We start from the raw sequence: 23,157 nt of genomic DNA, 5'->3' as shown, positions 1-23,157 counted from the left end.
GACTAAAAATATATTATTTAGTATTAAAAATGTACTTTTTCTGACTTTTTTTACTTAGACAGTTACGTAAGAAGTTACTTAATACAATGGTCTTACGCAAATTATGATACTGATCAAAGAAAAAATATTAAAATTATATTTGTGAAATTGTAACAACTAACTCCGCTCTCCCCTTAATACACAAACTCACAACTCTAAGTATACCCTACGGGAACACCATTGACGTCCATTGTATATTGTGTCATAACTATCTCTATCAACATTCTGTACACCGGAATAAAAACAGAAAGCTCATGTTATATTCGTCGTGCATGGTTTTATAGATTGTATTCCACCCGGAATTTTTGTCCTCGACTAACCCGTTGTTTGGATTGGACTATGAGGAATTCGTGCGCGGTTGTCACTTGGGAGTATTCCCCAGCTACTACGAACCTTGGGGATACACCCCCGCCGAATGCACAGTCATGGGAATCCCGTCAATTACTACAAACTTGTCGGGTAACTATACTATTATTATCATTATTATTAAAATTTGTTAATATTGTAATATTATTATTAAAAAAAATTGTTTGGTAACGTTGGTCCATCTTCGCTTGGATTATTTTTGATTCATATTTTTTTTCGAAAAATGTCGGTAAAAAAATGATTTGGTTGTTCAAATAGCTTAAATAAGTAATACAAGATTAGTACAAGGGTCTCATAAGTTTTTATCATAGCTATTTCAAAATATTGACAATATATTGGCATGATTATTATTTTTATAAGTGCTTAAACTTTAAAGTTCAAATGTTGTCAATACCACAATATTAATTTATAGTTAAAAATGTATAAAATATTCAATTTGTATAGCTAAAGCTTAAAGATTTAATAACAAATCCCTCATATAGGCATGAAAAAAAATCACTCATCATTTTAGGAAAATAGTTATGCAAATACAATGTTTTTTTGCAAAAATGAATTCAATATTTCAACCTACACATATTATTAGTTGTTAGGTAGGTACTAAAAGCAATGTTAATACAGTATCAAATATCCTAGGAAATAACCTGACACAACCATTTTTATAAACAATGATATCTTTGAATTCAAATTAAACACATTACTGTGACACATTCGACACTGTACATCAGAGTAGTACAATATAGCTTTATAATACCTATAGGTATGTTTTTTACGAACTATTTCTTTATTATAACTTTGGAACGGACTTTAGTGTAATAATAAATCAAAATATATACATAAATGTATACTTATTTTTATCAAAATATGTATAGCAAAATTAAAAATATGTAACAAAATTTTGCGACGATTTGTTCGCGAAATGTTTTTGTGCTCACTGAAACGTTTCACATCGACTGATGTAATGGGGACATACTTCATATTAGCTACATAAAGTAGTGCGAGTTCAATGATTCTATGGGACTTAGTCCTATTTACGCATGTCTCTAATTATTTTCATATTTTGTAGTCAATGATTTTTCTCGGATACGTCATATGCACATTTTTCTTGAACTAAATTAATATTTTCTATGTGTCCTTGTGCTTCTTCAACAGTGCATAAGCCTTATAGCGTTATAGCTGATAGGGATGTATTTCGAGTTTCCAGTTATTTTGTACCATAAAACCAAAAATCACAGACGCAATGTATCCAAGTTAAATTATTTTCAACATTCTTTTTATAATGCTATTTGTAGGTATAGCTATAGTTAATTTTGGCTTTTGAATGAAAAGGCAAATAATATTGTGCGTCATTATAACCGAATATGGCGTATTAAGTTTTAATTTATATTATTATATTAATTAAATAATATCTGTGGAATTTGGTATTTGCATATTATCACTAATCCGTCATAAAAATGTAGGAGCCTAAAACCTACCTAATCTGTGGAAATTACATGCGGCCCAATATATTATTATATAATGGATCGTGCACCGACGTGTACCTTATGTTAAATTAATTAGAATTTTGCGATTTTCAGGTTTCGGTTGTTTTATGGCCCAGCACATCGCTGATCCTTTAAGTTATGGAATTTACATCGTGGACCGTCAAAACATCAGCATCGAAGAATCTGTCAGACAACTCGCGCAGTATATGTACGATTTTGCGAGGATGAGCCGTAGACAACGAGTGATCCAGCGAAACCGTACAGAACGGTTAAGCGATTTGCTCGATTGGCGTAATTTGGGTATTGTAAGTGTACATTTTAAAACTATTACATTTATTATTTCGTTAGGCGATTCGATTCCACCTGTGTTTTCTACCAGAACAGACCTATTTTATGCCAACTGTACCGTCTATCCTGGTCATCGGATAAAACTTTTGAAACATATTCACAAAGTTTACTTAAAAACATCTTCCAATTTTTTGAACTGAACTTAACTTAAGCCCTTAATCCTTCAAAATTAGATTTTTAAATTTTGAACATAAATAATTTTAAAATGTTAATAATATTGAAGTGGAAACATTAATTTAAAAAAAATATAAGATAGTCGGTCTTAAATAAATTTCACGATGGGTTCAATTAGGTACATATAATAATATGTTTTCAGAAATGTTATCGGATTAATAGGATGGTCAATACGATCGGCAAAAGATTGATACTTTTCACCAAAATAAACAAAATAATTAATATTCGTGTAGTGCAAATGTGCAATATTTATTTATTTAAAATTTTAAACTCGACGGACGGAAGCTTATTTAAGATTTAGAACAGAATTTGGTATTTACAATTATAGCAATAATAAACATAAAATTGACATGTTCGTGCATTTGAGGGAGCGTTCCACTAATTCTTATAAGTTGGGTATACAATAGAGCCCTAACACGAACAAATGCTACCGAACGAACCGCAATATTATGTTCGTTTCTCTAGTACTATAGTTCGCGTTCAGAAACGTTCGCTCCAAAGGCAGTCTGAACAAAGCTACCGTTCAGTACCATCCATAGACAAGTATACTATACTGGTACCATCTACGGAATTCGCTTGCATTCGTTCGTGTCCGGGCTCAAATGTTAATCCACTTTTACACAGTCACACTAATATTATCATTTACTTCGCGCACATTAACACAAGAGGCACGCACGCGCATCAAAAGTTGCCTATACTGAACTCCTTAAAAAGTAAAAACGGTCGTCGGTCGTAGTGTAATCGAATCGTATCTAAACGGCTCGCAAATTACGACGATAAACGCTCAGGCTGTGTAGACACGTCTTGACGTTAATAATTACATTGGTTTTCAGTATTATCGTCAAGCCAGGTTGAAGGCATTATGTCAAGTGTTCCCGGATATGTTTGATAAAGAAACAGAAACGTTATGCATCACAGAAGCATCGAGACGTCGATACAACTATCCTCGTCCTTATTCTGAACCACCGTCACCATCGAATAGCCGACCGACCACACCTGGAGCTTCACTACACGGTTCAGATGACGAAGATATTGATGATGAGCGTGAGGTAACGAAAAACTGTTATTCGAGATGAACGGCGTTTCTTTTGTTTTAGTGGACAAACATGATTAATCAAATTATCATCGTTTTGAAATAAAATTACGTTATATAATATATATAGCGGAAAACAAAAGTAACCCATTGTTATAAGTAGGGCCCGGATGTTAATGTCCTAAAAAAAACTATGAAAATGCTATTAAAAAAATTGATTTATGACAAAATTTATGACACCAGTTCTCCAAAAAGTTTTATATTTATATTTTAACTTAAACTATTGCCGTTAGTACTAAGTATCACAGTTAACAGCACAACGTATATCAATAAAGATTAAATAAGTATTAGAATTTAAACTGATGACTACCTAGTGCCTATATTATAAATTGTTTATTTTAGCTGTCGTTATCGATGTATTACTTAGAGATATTAAAAATAATAAAATTGTGGTTTTTCTCTATATTTTATTGAAAATATAAAAATATAATGAAAATTAATTAACTGATAATTTTTCAATTAATTGTTAAAAAAGTAAAAAAATGCCCTAAACCTTTAAAAAACGACCATGCCACAAAAATAATCTAAAAACAAAGTAATGTATAACTTTAAAAAATAAAAATGAGTTATATAGATTGATTGATATGTTATTGAAACAGATTTTAAGCTAGAAAGGCATTGCTATGATGTTTCAAAAATAGATGCAAGCCGGGCCCTAATTACAAGGTTTTCATTGTTGGTGGGTAGTTTAACTGTATTCTAATCTACGCATTTTACTATTTTTTCAGCTTGCAGAGCTTTCGGAACATATAAGTCATTAACTATACCTACATAGTTTGTTGCTGTAATAAATATTAAATATTATATTTAACACATAACATAATACTTCTGAAAAATGTATTTAATATTTTTTGTGTAAAAAAAAATAGTTGTTTTTACTAAAAATACATATATTTTAATGAGAGTATGTCACAATATTTTTTTTTCGTTTATGAAAAATATAGAAAAATATATTAAATTTGATTTAATATAAAAAAAAAAAATAGTCAAATAGTATTTTTTTCTGATCTGAAAATCAGCAATAATGTCTAAGTACATACATACAATAAGTCTTTAATAATGTATCTTAAATAATTATTATTAGTTGTTATGGCAATGCTCAGGTCACAAAATATAAATACACATGTACAAATAAACTTAATTATTTAAAAACGCTTACAATAATATTTTAAAAACTTAACCTAAGTAGGACATCAATTTATCATAGCAATGATAAATAGAACAAAAATATTGAATTCTAAAAATTGTTACAAACAATGAATAAAACAACATTATACAAAATTGTAATAAAATTCAATTATCAAAAATAAATATTTAACAAAGCCTTTTACAGCTATTAGGCGATGGGGGTGGTGCATTTGGGCTAAAATAAGTGCTTGAAGATGGCGAATGTGATCGAGGAGTAGGGGGCGGAGGACAGGGTTCAAGAGGTAATGCAAAATCTGAATCATCATACATATCGGTGGGCAAATCAGTTTGTGAACACAATGTAGGGCAAGGAGGTTCGTAACGATCATCATAACACAAGTATTGATTTGCTCGGATGTAATCATTAGTCTGCATCGTTAGTGTGGTTGTAGGACTCGGCGGTGGATTAAGCGGGCTACAGTTTGATGGCGAGATCAAGTCAATGTGTGTTCCATTTTGCATAGCTGTATAAGCGGATGTTGAAGAATATTGTCTAGGAATAGGTATAGTAGTGTACGTAACTATATTATTGCTAGTCAGACTTGGAGTATGATCTAGATCACTGAAAAAAGATTAGAAATGTAAAGTGTATAAATTAATATAATTGTACAATGAGGAAATTTTATTTTACATACCTTTTAGCACAACGATATATAATGACCAACAACAAACTGAATACAGTTACAAAGAAAATTATTGTGAAAAATAATGTGCCTTTGAATGATTTGTCGCTATTGGCGCTAGTGGTATGGCCCACATTTCTAATCAACGAACAAGCCAAATAAGTTTCATCAGATCCATCTATACAATGTTTCCAACCGTCACACACTTCCTTGACCGGTATGCATGCTCCATTAGAAATGCATTGAAATCTATCGTTTGAAAGCAATCCGGATTCACAGCACCGAGATTCGTCTGAACCATCAGAACACTGTTTAGTACCATCACACACCCAGTTTCTATCTGAAAACGATCAAACATATAACAATGTTAACATATTTTTGTTTTGTTAATTGATTTTTTTATGCATGTACACACCTATACAATGGCCATCTAAACATTTGAATTGATGTCTATTACACTCTAAACAATTAACTTCATCCGAACCATCATGACAGTCTGTTTGGCCATCACAGCGCCATATCAACGGCATACATTCTGCACTCAGTGAATTGCATATAAATTGTTCAGGGCCACAAACTGGTACATTCACACATTGGCGGTCACTCATTATAAGTCCTAAGGGGCAAGAGCATTGATGGCTGTTGGATGTACTCTCATTGACTCCAGTGACAATGCACAAGTGTGAACATTGACCATGCTTGTTCATTGCACTGCAAGGATGCATTGCTAAAACCTAAAATATTAATTTATAAATTATTTAATAAATAATGTGAATAATAATTTAAATTATGATAAATATACAATTGAAAAAAGATAATGAAATAGTTCAGAAAAATTAACAGAAGGATTGATAAAATTGATTTTTTTTATGTTTTATAACAGAAGAATCAATATTTCGATAAAAATCGCTTTCATCAAATCAAGTTGTATAAACAGTTTTTAAGGGAAATTTAAAAGCAAGTATAATAATTAAAGGTTTTAAGATTCAGACTTAAAATATGTGAGTTCAGAATAAGTTTACTTTAATTTTTTGGGAAATATTATGAAAGATAAAACAAAATAAATATTTTATTACCTCTGGAGTAGGAATATATATAGCAATTATGTCAATTAAATGAGGAGTTTGATTCATGACAGTGCCTCCTTCAGTAACGTAACCAGTGGATTTATTAACTCTTTCTATCACTTGTTTTTCTTTATCAATCCAATACAAATATGGTCCAAGGACAGCTATATTAGTGATTAGTGAACCATCAAATGAAATCAATGTTTTCCTAAAATTACAAATTAGAAATAAATATTAATTTAAATATATTCAGTCAAATATTCTATAATAATATATATACACAAGTTTGGAGAAACAACTGAAACATATTTAAAATCAATTTAAAAAAAATGTTTTTAAATTAATAACAACAAATACTAAATATTTACCATGTTATATTATAAAACGATTAATTAAATAATTTGACCAAACTGAGATAATAGTTGTCATTAATATATATTTTAAAGAACCAAATACAGTAGATTCTTAATATGTCTAACATTGTTATCTCGAACTACATTGAATTCCCCTTGAAATACAGACGTGATACCGGCATGTGTTGTTTCCATCTTACAAGTGCGTAACATAGCAAATTTAACGCTCAGTAGAACACATGTAGCTCTGTTAGTTAAAAACTTAGACCGAATTGAACTCTTATAAAATCTAGAGATAAGATTATTCTCTAGACAACCTCATTGGCTTTTTATTTTATTTTAATTTTAACGCGAGTTATGAGTATTTTAAAACTGTAAATTGTTTTAACATCTTATTCAGTCATTCAGTCATTTCAATTGTTTCGGTATTTTAAGTATTCAAATTATGTATTTTAAGCATTCGTATTATTTATTATTCACATACATACTAATATATTAAAATAAATAATAAATAAATTAGGTTGACTAGTTACAACTTGCAAATAGGTAAATATATATTTAAATTTCAGTTGTAATACAATTTTTTATTGGTAAGCTACAACGTACAATCAACTTTTTAAAATTAAAAAATGTATAAATATATTATATATTTATATCATATAATAGTAAAATAATTAATTTCCTTTAAACAAATATTATATCAGATGAGAATAATTACTGAATTTGTTAAAAACAATATTATATGAATACTATTATTTAAATTTCCCAGGAAAAAACCACAACTTGCTATAAAATTTGAAATTTCCAGGTTTGTTATAGAATATTCTCAATTCCCTGATTTCCCTGACTAAATTTAAATTCCCCGACTATTCCAGGTTTCCAGAATGAGTGGCAACCCTGTTATTGTTATGGTAATAAATATTAAAAAATTTATAATTGTATATTATTTTTATACAATATTCAAAGAAATATTTTATTTCAAATAATTAAAATGTATAATTAATAATTGTGTATATACATTTTGTATTTATGATTATTTTAGTCAAAATAAATGAATTACAGTAGTACACAAAGAAGATTAATTGATTGGTCAGTTGGTATTGTTTTTTTAGGTAGATAAGTGTGTTTATATTACCAAAAAGGCAATTTTAATGGATATTCCATTAAGATTCAATGTATTTTTTGTATATTGTTTGTGTAAGTAAGTATTTGATGAAATTAATTTACCACTGTTAAATTTAATTTAAAATAAACACAAGTGCCATTCCAACTCTGATGTACACAAAACATAAATATTTATTGTTTATTTACCTTTGATAACCATGAAGATCACAAACATCTACTTTACTTGAATACGAAAAATAAACCATATTTTGTACCCTGTCAACAGTAAGTGCTTCGAGGGATAACAAATCGGAGGCGATGATAACTCTATTATGACCATCAATACGAGATCTTATTACTCTGTGTTGACTTCCCAAATCAGTCCAATAAATATAACTAGAATTTTTAAACAAATTATCTTATTAGAGAACCAAGAATCTTAAAAATACAAATGTTTACCCTTTTTCGGGATGTATTGCCAAATTTCTTGGTTTTTCCCCATCAAAACTTTTAAATACAGATCCTTGGAAGCTGCTATTTGTTAAACGAGTTACGTTGATAGTATCCGTTACAGTACAAGTCCAAAACAATAATCTGTTATATGGATCCAAAGCAAGATCATATAAATTATATATATTGCCATTGTTTCCAATAAACATATTCGGGTTTGAACCATTCTCGTGACAACGTTTAATCATTTGTGATCTACCATCAATCTAAAAAATATATAATTATCAAACATAAGTTAGACTTCTTAGAAAATTAATAATATTAAATAATTTTACCCAATAAATCATGTGTGATATTGGATCATATTCAACTGCCTTTACATGTTTTAATCCTATGACAGGGAGTGAGGAATCAGAAGAATCATCTATATCCATTACCACTCTGTAAAATGTTGTTTTCTGTGCCACAATCAAAAAACTATTTGGTGCTAAATAATAAATAATATTAATTAGTTTCTAAATAGTATCAAAAACTAAGAATACAACTCTTATCTTTATTAAGTTTAAACTGTGGATTGTTAAACCGTGATTAAAATATTTAAGTAGTTTTTATTGTTGATTTGTAAATAGGATTTTATTAGTTGATATTCTTCAAACAAATTATATTTACCAGAGCAAGTGTTATTTTTAAACAATGTGAAATGTGTTTCACATGAACAGTGATATGGCAAAGGTTCATGATCTTTTGTTGATCCTTTTACAAGACACAATTGTTGGCACCCTCCATTATTTATAGCACATGGATTTGTTCCAGTTTGACTTAATTTATCAAAGGTTATCAAATCCGTAACATGATCTAAATTTATTTTAGTTTGCTTTAAAATTGTACCACTTTGAATATCGACTTGGAAATAAGTTCCATTTGACCAATCCAACCAGTACAAGGACCCCTAAATATTTAAAATAATAAAAACAAAATTGACAATACATTACAACTATTTAAATTGTAATGTAACCATTTTTTACCCTGAAATATGTTATTGCTGATGGAAAACTACCAAATGGAATAGAGACAATTTTACTTTGACGTCTTCCGTTTAAATCAATACTTTCGATGGATCCACTATTTGGCGTCAATGTTGTCCAATAAATCAGACCACTGTCATAATCTGGAGTAATGCTTACAACTCTACCAATTTTATTTATCAAACAATGTTTTCCTTCACCGTTCATAGACGATTTATGAATTGATCCAGTAATTCCATCAAATTCACTCCAATACATAAATCTAATAAATGAGAAAAATATTATAAGAATCAAATAAATGTATATTATATTATACTAACCCCTTTTTAGGATCAAGTATTAAATTTTTTGGGTTTTTTATGTCATTCCAAAGTAAAACTTTACGCATAGTTCCATCTAATCTAGACACTTCAATTCGCTTAGTGCCAGAATCACTCCAATATAAGTTACCACCAATCCAATCAACAGCTAATCCTAATAAAAATTAAAAATATTTATTTAAATAATCTGTATACAATAATTTGTAAATTAAAAATGTTAAATAACTTATTTTATTGTTCGGAATATTTTGTTATACTGCTAAATACTACAATAAATTAATAATAAATTACCTTCTGGAGTTTGTAGGCCAAATGTAATAATTCGTTCTGCCATTGACCCATTTAAGTAAACTCTATTGATTGTTTTTAATCTGACATCAGTCCAATAAACTCGTTTATTTTTGATATCGACATCAACCGCACTATAAGTTCATAAAATAACTAATCAACATTTACCAATACCAATATATATAATTTTAATACCCAATGGTGTAGAAACAAACAAAAACAGATTTACAAACTTGATAACAAAACATATTTAATATTAACCCTAGACCACAAGCATTTCAAATATTCACTCGAATACATGGACACAGTATTTTTAGTTACACACAGTATGGGGAACCATACTCAACTAGCTAAAATCTCACCAGTCACAATGAAAATAAAAAACTATTGATATTGTTTATCAATCAGCAAAATTATTATTAAAAAAGTTATTATATTGGAAAACACAATTTAAAAATAGCCCATAGTTGATTTATGCAATCACGCACACTGTCTTTTGGACAGTATATTAATAGGTAATGTCTAGTAATTAACTTTGAACACTTCTATATAAGTGACATCAGATTGTAAACAATTGGGAGCAAGGTTGGGCGTCATATCTAATTTTAGTCTATTACTTAATTAGAATTTACTTAGGTTATATTACATAAATATTTTTAATTCTTGAAATAATAAACAAATTTTTAAAAGCCTGGTCTTTTAGACCATGAAGCGAGTACTCTAGGGTGAAAATTATTTGATTGCATAGATTATTTAATAATTTATCATTCAATTCCAATATACTATTATTATTTATCATAATATAGGTATTATGTAGATTAATTTAAATAAAAATAAAAAATCCAAATTGAGTAAACCATACTCATAATAATTAATGTAAAAATTAAATTAGTTATTAATAGTGATAATGGATAGAATAAAACCTATGTATCAGAGTTTTCAAAAGTATAAGATGATATGAATGTATGAACAGATTTTATCATGTAAACTTTTTTGTGAAAATAAATTACATGTTACTAATAAAAGTTAATATACGTAATGCAGTTTCTAGATCATTGAACACATTTGAACTATATTTCAATGAGCCTATGATTTGTGTGTACAGAGGCATTTTTTCAATCAAATTTTACCAATTTAAGTAAATACTCTTACTAATGTTTTAGTTTTTGTGTACCTATTCATATAATTTAAAAAAAAAAATTACCTCGCTTCTTTCAATCCAGCTACAGGAATAACATCTGAATAATGACTATTCTCTAGTACTTAATATTCCAATATGTTCGAATCGAGTAAATAGTAGAAATGATTCAGACACTATGCAAGTTTTTCCGTCCATAGCCAATTCATAACCTAGTAAAAAAAAAAATAATGGTTACTATAAAATGGTAATTAATAAGTTTTACAAATCATTTTTTTTTATCGATATTACAATTTAGTTCAATAAGTTTCATAATAATACAATAATCACCTATTTCACATGCGCAAATGTAGTAGCCCTTAGGTTTATAAAAACAAAACTGACTACAATTTCCATTATTATCCCCACATGGATTGCCATTAAGAGGCTCTTTTAAGTTCACAGCTTTTACACCCATTAAATTTGGCAATTGATCTATAATAATTTTTCGATCAGATCCAGTATTTTTATTAACTCTGTCAATTGTACGACGCTGCCAATCTGTCCAATAAAGGTAATCACCCAATTGAGTCAAACCAAACACATGGGGCAAATTTTCACTCACAAGTTCTTTACGGTCTTCTCCGTTCATACCAACAACCTGTAAGATAAAATATTATTTAAATATACATATATATTAATATAATACATGGTAATACACTTAGTTCCAGTGTTAGGTAAGTTAATTTTTGAATTTAAATATTTTTAATAACCGTAGATTTGATGTTTACAAAATATTTATATTCTATCTATTTCATTTGTGTTTGATATAATAATTTGAATAAACACATACAAAACTATTTGGTAATTGAATTAATTATTTTGTTTATGTTATTTTGTTTTCAACTAAGAATAATACTTATAAAAATGTATTGACTTACTTCTATTCTATCAGTTTTTGCGTCACAAAAATAAAGGGTTCTTGACTTAATATCCAAAGTTATTCCATTTGGCCATCCTAAATCTTCTTTAAGTAAAACTATTCTATCATTTCCATCTAAATTGGATCGTTCAATTTTTGGTCGTTTGTCATACCAATCAGACCAAAATAGCCAACCTAATTCAGGTGCTACAGCAACACCACGAGGTTCGATTAAATCATTAGCAACAATAACCTAAAGTACAAAAAAAACTTATTATGCTCTAGAATATGATTTGTATGGATAAATATTAAAAATAAATTACTCTTCGGTGTTTCCCATTTAATCTAGCAACTTCAATCCTATCTGTTCCTGTATCTGTCCAATATATGTTTCTTGCAACCCAGTCAACGGCTACTCCATCTGGGTGATATATCTCATTGGAAATAACAACTCCTTGATTACTACCATTCATTTTTGCTCGTTGAATCATTTTAATCTATATTAAGATATAATTTGTAATTATTTGAATTATTAGTACAACCATTTTATTTTAAATAATAAGTACTTCATCATCAGTCCAATAAATATATCCTTCCACAGGGTCATAATCAATGGCAATCGCATGAGCTAAACCAGTAAGAGGTATAGACATAATAGTATGATCTGGAGAATCTAATGATATTTGACAAATATCAGTTTTTTGTACAAGAAATAAAACTTCTTGGACACCTACAAAAAGTAATTAAAAATAATATTATATAAAACATTGAAGTATTATATTTATTTAATATATAAAATTAATATTAGTATTAAGTTTAACAAACCGTCAGCACAATTATGATGGTCTATAAGCTTTACTCCAGTGGAACAAGCACACGAATATCCAGGAGAATTTGGGGAAAGAAGACACAAATCAGAACAACCTCCATTATTCTTATCACAAAGAGTAATTTTTTCTGGCTGGCGAGCGGAATTCCATACGCGGATATCCATTGGTACATTATTACTATGTATAATTTCACGGCTAGTTCCACCTCCTCTACGATCTACTACATGAATCGACCTATCAATAAAAGAAAAACAAATAGTACAATTATTAATTTTAAATTTAAAGCAAAAATGAATCATGCTATGAAAACAATAAATATTAACACTGAAAATTAAATCATTTTTTTTCCTGTTCAACCTTCAATTATTATAAAGAATAAAATCATCCTTTGGGTTACTGTGTTTAAAATAAAGGTTTTTTTATCTCTTAAGAACAAAACTGTACTTTTTACGAGGTACCTGCTGATATATTTTGTTAACTACTTATTGATATATTCATAAGTTATAAATGTATGCTTTAAATATTGTAAAACAATAGATTTATGAAAATAATATATTTTTACAAACCATGTCTTCCAATCAGTCCAGTATAGTCTATCTTGATATAGAGCAATACCATATGGATATGGTATTCCTTTCTCAAGAATAGTTTTCCTATTTCTCCCATCATAATCCATTATCTAGATAGAATATATCAAAACAAAATATGTTTATTAAGTACTAGAAATAAATTAAAAATACTTACATCAATAAAACCAAGTTTTCCATCAACCCAGTAGATGTGTTTGGTATGAAAATCTATAGTTAAGCCATTTGGCCAAAATATGTTATCACTAACAATGACTTTTCGTGTAGATAAATCTCCATTCATTCCTGCACGTTCAATTTTTGGAACTTCACCCCAGTCCGTCCAAAACATTATGCTGGAATAAAAAGAAATAATAATACGATTTGTTTAGAAATAGATTAAAAATAAAACATACCCATCCATAGGAACTAAAGCAACAGCACGGGGTTGATCAATATCTTCCCAGTATAGCACTTTCCTGTATTTACCATCTAACGATGCTACTTCAATTCTATTAGTATCTCCGTCAGTCCAATATATTTTTTTAGTAAGCCAGTCACAAGCTAAACCATCTGGTGTAATAATACCAGTATTCAATATTGCTACCTATTTTATAAAAGTAATATAATAAAATATTAAAACTATACAATATTATAAAGTCAATTAAGATTATACAAAAATTAAAATATATAGGTAATCTATAAAAATATAATATCAACAACAATACTCTCTCATATAATAAGAGTAACCTTAGGCGACGACAGTGGGTATGGCTAATGGCGGATCGAGAACCGCGCTCTCGGGAATCAATTTAGTATTACAACAACCGCCTAGCTTGCATTTTGCATAAATTAACACAATAAAACAAGTTTTTGACTGCAGAAGATTGTCAGAAACAAAAGTTGACGATAAAAATAGATTTATTGAGTGTGGTTGGACTAAACCAGATGAAAATCAACCACTGCTCGAGGTTACTTTTATATGAGACAGATTATAATATGTTAATATTTTTCGATATATATTTAATGTTTATTTATTTACTTATTAAATTAAAATAAGTAAATAGTTTAAATATTAAATTAATAATGTATATAATTTATAATTATAAATTAAATGAAATAAACATTTTTACCTTGTTACTAGCGTGAGTTCCATTGTAAGAAACACATTGAATAGATTCTTGACCATGATCAGCCCAGCATATCAAAGATCCTTTATAATAGAAATCAAGTGCACTTCCTTCAATAAGATCCTGAGTATAAAAAAAACGTTTAACATATTAGTTGTTCATTTTAATATGATGGTACCTATCTAACTATTAAGGTTAAACTGGCATAATTCAAACTTTCATCATATTATAAACTAATGATCATAGTAAAATTTTTTAATAAATACAATTGCTGGTTTAATTAGGAACTTACTTTAACAATAACATTAATCCTGGTCGATTTTGACATATTAGCCATCCGGATATCTTTAGATGTTGTATATATCAAATTTGGATACGCTAAAAAACAAATTATCATTAGATAAATAAAAATTAATTTTATGATATTTTTGATAGTTATAGAGTAACAGCAGTAAAAATCAAGTGTTCAGTTATACGTAACTGGTATGTATACTCCGGCCCACGGGAGTCCATACATAAAAACGCGGCTGTTACTGCGCATCGGCGCGTTGCCGAATAGTGGGAATGGCATCATGGTGGGATAAAACAAATGTCGCATATTACTATATCGATGCGCGGTTTACGTATGGACTCTCCTGGGCCGGGGTATAGTATGTACCTATGTATTATTTTATGTTTTTGACAGTACTTATATTTTTGCAAATTTAGGATCAAAACATAAAATTATTAAATGCAATGAAAGAAAAATACTTATTTGAACTGATTTATATATATTACATTAGTTATTAGTACATTAGAATGCTTGAAAAAGTCTTGTTCTCATTTTTGATTAAAAATTTAGTAGATAATATTGAATCATGATGAAAATATTAGTTATAGGTATTTTATTAGGCTAAGCCAATGCATAAACTGCGCATAATGATGGTTTTGTTTATGAAACTTTAGATGTAATTGTCTTTTAGTAACTATCTGAAAATTAAACATAAATCAACAAAATAAGTTTGAAGGCCTCAAAAACATCATGACCAAATGTACGATCTAGTCGACTTCTTAATTATAAAACATAAGTATTATAACGTAGTTATGATATTTTAATTTATTTTTATACTTTAATATTATATCAAATTAATGTCAAAATGTTACAGTGAAGATAAATTAGTTTATATCATTAATATAATATTTGTAATAATTATATTTACAAATAAATGTAAATACTTGTTTATGTCTATTAATATTTTTTTATCAAAAAAGCACACAAAGTGAGCACAGAGGTGAACACATAGCCAAAGTAAATAATAATGCAAAGAAACAGTACCTACCTATATTAAATAAAATATGAATAATTTTGATTTACATACATGTAATACCCTATATGATATAGCGGATAATATATTTAAATTACAACAGGTGGGTGTTATTTTAATAAATTGTGTCTGGTTCCTCAAAGCTTTAGGTAACTTTATAATTTAAATAAAAAATACACCAAAACAAAAACATGAATTCTCGTAAATTTTCCCTTCAAAGGCAATAAAAACTAACTTTAAATGCCTATTTATGAATTGACTCAATGGTTCCTATGTGAAAGAATGTGATTAAATAAATTCCTTGATAGCTCATAGAATATAATCTTATAATGTCAAACAATAGAGTACGATTGGCATGTGACGGAATTATTCAGCCATTACTGAGAACTCTACGAGAACCACCTGCGGAGTCTACATTCTACACGGAATCTAAGCCCCGTTTATCCGTATAACGATTGGTGTACCTACAGTGTACTGTTTGATTTAATGTGAAGCGTGCAACTACAGCCATAAGCACTAGGAACTTGAACAAGCATACCAGCATACAAGAGCGAGGAGTACCTATCATAGAAATTTCACGTGAGAAAATAAATAAATAGAAAACGAAAAATGTCAGTGAGTGGCGAAAGTGTTTCGTAAAGCATTCAAACTCCAATAAAGCTGAAAAGGCCCTAAAAACGTCGCGATGATGACGATGGTATAATAGTATTAACAACGAGCGGAAACGATGGCGGTAAATTACGAGATAATTTCATCGAAAATCCAGTCGGCCGTAGCGTCTTTCGACACCGGGACTTACCATTCACAAGCGACATCATCACGGTACAGCACAACGTTACATAAATCCATGACGACGTCATCCTGGCGCATTTCACGGTGACTGGAGTCCGGGACGTCGCGGGTAAAACTGTGGCGATCGCGCTCCGTGCGTCCGCGTCGGTGTTACGATCGGCAGTGACACTGACGGCAACGGTGGCGGCGGCAGGAGCAGCAGCAACAGCAACAGCACAAGGTTCACGACGGGCGGTCGTCTGACGGGACAATGGTCGTGGCGCGCATCGTCTCCGCTGCGGAGTCGGCGGCGGATCAGCAACTCGGCCGACGGATTGTCGTCGCGCGTCCGGCGTCGTCATCGGCGTGTCGGTGCGGTATTATTGTCGTTGTCGTTGTCGTCGTCGTCGCCACTATCATATTTTCGGCGAACACGGTGTTAGAAAAGCGGCGGGTAAAAACGCGCGCGCTGTGTGTGTGCTCGTGCGCGTGCGCTCAGTCGGTGCCTGTGCGTGCGAGCGCGCGCTACGGGGAGAAAAGAAAATATTTGCGTCTGAAGGGACAGGCGGTGGGTGGGTCACCCAGCGGGTGGCGAGTAACAAATCAAACCTCTACCTGAACGGCTGAACCGAACCGGATGCTCGAATAACTCGAGTCGTACATCACACTCGTACGGATCGCCGGCTTACCTATGATTATTTATTATTGTTATTCGTTTTTTATTATTTTAATATTGTCGTAATATTATCATAATGGTCAGCGTACGTACACGTTATCATCGCTGTAAACAAACGAGCATGTTGTAGGTGATGGCCGGCGACGATAACGCGGTGCACTCGGCCGTCACTAAACCATGACGAAATAACTAACACGAGGATTACGTATTTACGTGAAATGTTTTGCCTCTCACCGCGTCGATTCGCAACGGGGCGCCTAGTCGGTGCGCTGCGTTGCGTGTCACGTCCGCCCGCCCTGTTGCTCACCTCCCCCCCGTCCGCCATGCCCACGGAAACACCGGGGCATCATACCACCTAAGGGCGCAGGTGATTTTTATTTTTTTGTGGACAATGGTATAATATTATAGTGCCCGCGTGATATTCGGAAACGATTTCAGACTTTCTTACAATAAACTAATGGACAGCGCATAGGGAGAACATCGCCAGACGGGATTGTTGAGAGAGAAAATACAGGTTTTGGCCCGTTCGGTGTGCCAAAACATATAGCCCTCTAAACTTTAACATTTAAACATTTAAACATTAACATTAAAATAACAAAAATTGTTATTTTAATTATTTAATTATGTCAAAAAATGAATTTCTTTAAGTGTACAAATAAAAATCAGTTTAATTTAATATATTTTTGAGAGTGTTTAGTCCCATTACATAATACTTATAAGGATTTTATATTACATTTTCAAGCTTTAGCTACAAAAATGGAACACTTATATTTATAGAAAAAAGTCATAATATGTGATAGGTATGTCTATAATCAGATATGATACCAAAATATTAAAAAAAATATAGGTACCATGTGTAGAAAATTATAATACACTTATACACTCGCATATAGTTATAATAGGAGTCTATCAAAATGTATACAAAATATGAGAATCGTTAGATTACGCGTAAATATTAGTGAAATGATTAAACTCAGCTTTTTTTTTAAAAAATCTAGTAATAACAACTTATGATAAATCTTGTATTACATTTTTAAATCTTACAGATATAAAAGAAACTTTGTTGTGAATTTCTAACTACAAAATATTTTTCTCAATTTCTTTATGAACTTCGTCAAAATATTAACTTTAAACGCTTATAAAAAAATATTGGGACATTGTATTTTCGATATATTTTAATTACTTAAATTAAATCTTTTTAATTACAATTTATAAGGAACCTTTATAAAATTTTCAAAATTTTTGACCAAACGAAATTTTTATATCGACATTTATAAAAAATATATATAATATGTTAAATCTATAGAAGCTTAAAAAGCGTCAAAATAATTTGAAAATTTACACGAAAAAAAAAATTACTATAATATTATAGTTAAACAAATTATAGTAAATATAACTGTTTAATAGGTAAAATAACTAAAATGATTTACTTATTATGACTATATAAATATAGTTATTAATTATGGTAAAGTTTACTATATTTTATAGTTAACGCAGTTTTTAATGTTTGAATTAACTAAAAAATATAGTTAAAATAACATATTTCAGTTCGAATAACTATAACAACTTGACTACCTATGATATTTTAGTAAATATGATTAACCTTATAGCTATCCCTATATCAATTATAATGTACAATCGGTAATCCTACTATTTTTATAGTACAAACAACTGTTTTATTTTTTCTGCAGACAATTTTAATTAAAATATTTGATGAAAATAACAAGCATACATGGTTACTTGTTTTTGAGTTACACCAAAAAAAAATAAAATTATTTGAGTGTTTTGCGTACAAATTCCAGTATTTCAGCTTTATTTGTTGTTTCCTGAATATTTTTAAAAATACTGAGAATTTTCAATTTTATTATTAACTCTCAAAAATACCAACTAAATCCAATTTACTATCAAAAACCATCCTCAAAATAATAATCGAAGCGTTTGTTCTACTAATTTTCGTGTCTACCTACAGACAAAAAAAAAATCACACATCATTATTAAAATCAAATCACACCGCTCAGAATCTTAAATACAAATTATCTATAATTAGCTAAAAAAAAAATGCTTAAATATTACATATTTCAAAATTATATGCTGTCTAGTAAATGATGATTGATGATAGGAATATTTGGTGAAAATTCAAGACTACAATTCAAAAAAATTAACATACAATTCTTCATAATTGGATCTTTGATTTTGGTATGCTGTACTTTCGAATTTTGGTATCGCTTCCAGAGAAGGTTTAAATAAAAAACAATTTTTTAATTAAAAACCTCCTTAGGGGTCAAATAAAAATCCAAAAATTGTCCGGCAAAGTTAGTTTATAATGAAAAAAACACTAAAACATTTTATGAAGCACCTATAAATAAGAATTTTGATTGCATCGAACAATTTCAAAATGCCCCTCTCCCGTTAATCAAATCTCTGATGGAGGTCGACGGGCCCTTGATTTGACCGCTATAATTCACTCTAGGACATAGATACCTAAATGATTTACGTTGAAAATCAAATTATATATAATACTATAATAGTGTACCTATACGTCCTAAAGTACATAAGTATATAGTATACCTATTAACTATAATATTGTGTAGGTACATACATATCAAATGTGCGTATAAGTAGGTGTCGTAGGTACATCTAATAAACTATATACGAAATTTGAGTATGTATTTAATATTCATTATAATGTTTCCTGTTTGATATAAATTATTTTAATATCTACAGAGGAAGTCCTATGAGATTACAACGGAACTAATAAGGCTTTCGTCTTCTCTGTCGAGATTATCAATAGTTGTCACTTGTGCGAGACAAAGCAGCAATAAGGCACAGGGACCGCCGAGCAAGACAATGAGTGCCACTGCCACCGGAATCGAATAATAAGTTAATAGAAAAATAAATTTATTGTAATTTTTTAACTAATGAATAATGGTATCAGTATTCAGTATAGAGTATAGACTATGGATAATATAATATGTTCCTCAATAAAATATTACATATTTTGATGTTTGTACAATTAATACCTATCAAACAAGAACACGTCTTATTATGATATTTATGCGACCTTTGATACACGCTCATACAGATAAGTGTTAAGGTTAAGCAAATAAACGGATGTTGGGATGCCTGTTAAATAAAAATACGTCTTATATTATATTTATTTAATTATTACCATTATTTATTTAAATTTAAATTTTTTAACATTATACAAATATTTAAGATGGAAACAATTAAATGTAAATAGGTACTCAATCTATGATTAAAAGTCGTATTTTTATTTCATTGGTTACATTTTTTTATTAAACTATAGTATAAATTGAACATGAAATAAATTGTTTAAATATTGTATAAATATTCCAATCTTAGGTTTAGGTATAATATGCTGTGGTACAACAGAACAGCTGCGTGCCTCCTGCAATCTGTAAAACATAATAATATATTAATATATATATTATTGAACATTTGTACATATAGCTATATTCAATTTACAATATCGTTAGACGCTAAAAGATAACCTTTTGGCCCAAGCTACTGCTTTGACCTTAAGTTATAAAACAAACATTGAATATATACCTAATAATATATATAAAATATAATAGCATGTATAATACCATGTATCCGTGGATATTAGGAAAAAAAGTCCGAAAATAATATTACATACATTAGTTCTTATATTGTATAGCTACTAGGTACGTGGGTATTATGATTAATATTTATTATGCATTTACCATTATAATAATCTATAGCTATTATTTGATAATTTTATTATTCTGTTAAAATTATAGCTCGTAAAAAATTACCTAGGTATTAAAAACAATTTTTAAATTATTTATTATTTTTTTCAAATATGTTGTTGATAATCGCTCTGTATAGGTTACCCACTGTAAAATATGTTTATCGTGCATGACGATGGAAATCATTAAGTAACTATTTTACATTAAGTTTGAATTAATTAAGCATAATATTCATATTTTATCAGACTCAAATATTGAACCTAGTTATTAGGTACTTATTTATTTTAAATTCTAAGCGGAATGATTAACTGATGATAAATGTATCGATTTTACAATGAATGTGTTTTTACTTTTTTGTATTATTGTCTGTCATCATATTATGGGGCAGATAAAATGCTTAGAATTTCTACTAAGGTAGGAAAGTGAAAATAGTTGGTACTTTAATTTGTGGCCTTGATGGGTCAAAAGTAAATTAACAAAAAATGGACATTTTTAAATTAAGGAAAACGGAGATTTTTAAGCCAAATCTGTTTTTAACAAAATCGATTTAGTTTTTTTGGTCTAACTCAAAAACTATAAATTACTGTAGATAGGTACTTTCAATTTTTACCAATTGTTTATTATACAATTTTCTTATTGAGATATTTATATAGCTATGTGAAATTTTCAATTTTTTAAAGTTTTTTTTTCAATTATTGTCAGCAAATAATTTTTCACACGGTCAAAAAACATGGTTGCTCCTCCGTATATAGTCTTAAAGCTGGAAAAATTCCATTAACATTTTATCCAAAAATGTAACATTTAGCTCACGGATTTCACCGTATAGCTAAAACAGTTAGATTACAGTTTCCTTTAGTTGATTCTGTACAATTGCGATTGTAAAAAAAGTATTTTTAAAAGCTCCTATAGTATGGTACTAAAATTTAAGAGATTATATTCTAATTTATGCCTTCCACCTTAGCCAATCATCAATGACCGGTGGCGTACTTGGTTAGCAGCAGTCGAATATTATTCTAGCAATTTCGAAAAAATTAAAGAAGTTATTTAAAATCTTGATTCAGATATTGCGCAATCGCTATAATAAAAGCTACTAATATTATGCAACATAATGACCTAAATAATCATTTAGCATTTATTATTTTAGAAAACTGCTGTTTCTTGGTTAAAGTAATAAAAAAATTAGAAATATCAAATATAATAATAACACAATTTAAAGAAAGTCTTGCGATAGTGCGGAAAATGCAGCCAATAGGTTTAATGAGGTTTAAGGAGAATCCGGAGTTATAATCAAAAATAAATTAAACTACATACTCGCTAAAAATGTCGAGTTAGTTAGTTTTCCCAAGGTAATGGCCCCTTTCGCCTCCGACGGACGCCTTTGATTATACTGTTACCAAAAAATCTAAACTATAGGACGTATATAAACACAGTTTTTTTTATAGATATTTTAAGTTCAAATTTGGACGAATTTAGATAAATATTTAAATAAAGATTAACGGTTTTAGTTATTTTGTTGTAATCTGAAAGTATTATTCGCGTTTATCGTTATAATGTATTAGCATAATATTAGCTTATTGTATTTACCTAACCTACACATTTTCAATGAATTCAATACCTATATATAATCTGAATAATATGAAATCCATGGGTAATCGTGAAAACGTTTTTAACTCTTTCGTATAGTAAGTATATAAATAAGGTGTCTGGATTTAATGGAAAATTTTCAAAGCACGAACAGTCTATAGTGCCATATTTTTTTTTTAACATTTTCAACCATGAAACTTAAAAATTAAAATAGAATGTTTAGGCCCAAAATCCTCCCTCGGGTACGCCCATATGACTTATACATTGTTTGATGGTATTTTTAAGTTATTACAAGTTACAACTACCATATAAGTATAAACAGACCATAGAAACTACCTACGAGTATACTGGTAATATATTACCGCAAAGGTGGACATTAAACTAGTTAAAAAGTTAATTTTTTTAACTTTTTAACTTAACTAGTTGGTTCATTTTCTAATCAACTTATGAACTTAACTAGTTTAATTTATAGTTGAAATAATTTAGCTTTTCTCAGTTGATTTAAAAAAAAAACCATTAAGTTAAAAAAATTTTGAAATTTTCCGTTTATTCGTAAATATTACTATGTCAGTATAAAATACAAATAACCCAATACAAAAACACAAAC

General features: G+C 29.3%; 2 protein-coding genes across 2 annotated transcripts in view; one reads left to right on the top strand and one right to left on the bottom strand.

The window, feature by feature from the left end:
* LOC100166026 (glycogen [starch] synthase) overlaps window positions 1-4,408 on the top strand; it is a gene marked incomplete at its 5' end in the record, with an annotated part of 8,216 nt that extends 3,808 nt beyond the window's left edge. Inside the window, 4 exon segments of the mRNA XM_029485356.1 lie at window positions 324-498; window positions 1,980-2,191; window positions 3,242-3,457; window positions 4,230-4,408. Of these exon segments, the coding sequence (XP_029341216.1) occupies window positions 324-498; window positions 1,980-2,191; window positions 3,242-3,457; window positions 4,230-4,262 (636 nt within the window).
* A 92-nt stretch (window positions 4,409-4,500) lies between these two features.
* Window positions 4,501-17,379, bottom strand: LOC100163985 (low-density lipoprotein receptor-related protein 5). Its single transcript, XM_001950199.5, is given in 24 exon segments — window positions 4,501-5,251; window positions 5,325-5,652; window positions 5,728-6,046; window positions 6,389-6,587; window positions 8,044-8,232; window positions 8,296-8,552; window positions 8,622-8,773; window positions 8,956-9,235; window positions 9,312-9,573; window positions 9,632-9,785; window positions 9,923-10,053; window positions 11,124-11,182; window positions 11,184-11,269; window positions 11,388-11,697; window positions 11,978-12,211; window positions 12,282-12,455; window positions 12,525-12,688; window positions 12,784-13,022; window positions 13,355-13,467; window positions 13,533-13,710; window positions 13,771-13,961; window positions 14,488-14,607; window positions 14,777-14,862; window positions 16,588-17,379. Coding segments are annotated over 24 exon segments (4,995 nt in total). The 5' UTR covers window positions 16,922-17,379; the 3' UTR covers window positions 4,501-4,815.
* Between the last annotated feature and the right edge of the window lie 5,778 nt (window positions 17,380-23,157).

This window comes from Acyrthosiphon pisum, chromosome X (genome assembly GCF_005508785.2).
Source record: "Acyrthosiphon pisum isolate AL4f chromosome X, pea_aphid_22Mar2018_4r6ur, whole genome shotgun sequence".
Taxonomy (NCBI): domain Eukaryota; kingdom Metazoa; phylum Arthropoda; class Insecta; order Hemiptera; family Aphididae; genus Acyrthosiphon; species Acyrthosiphon pisum.
Note: the sequence above shows the minus strand (reverse complement) of the source record. Positions and strands in the feature narration are given on the sequence as shown.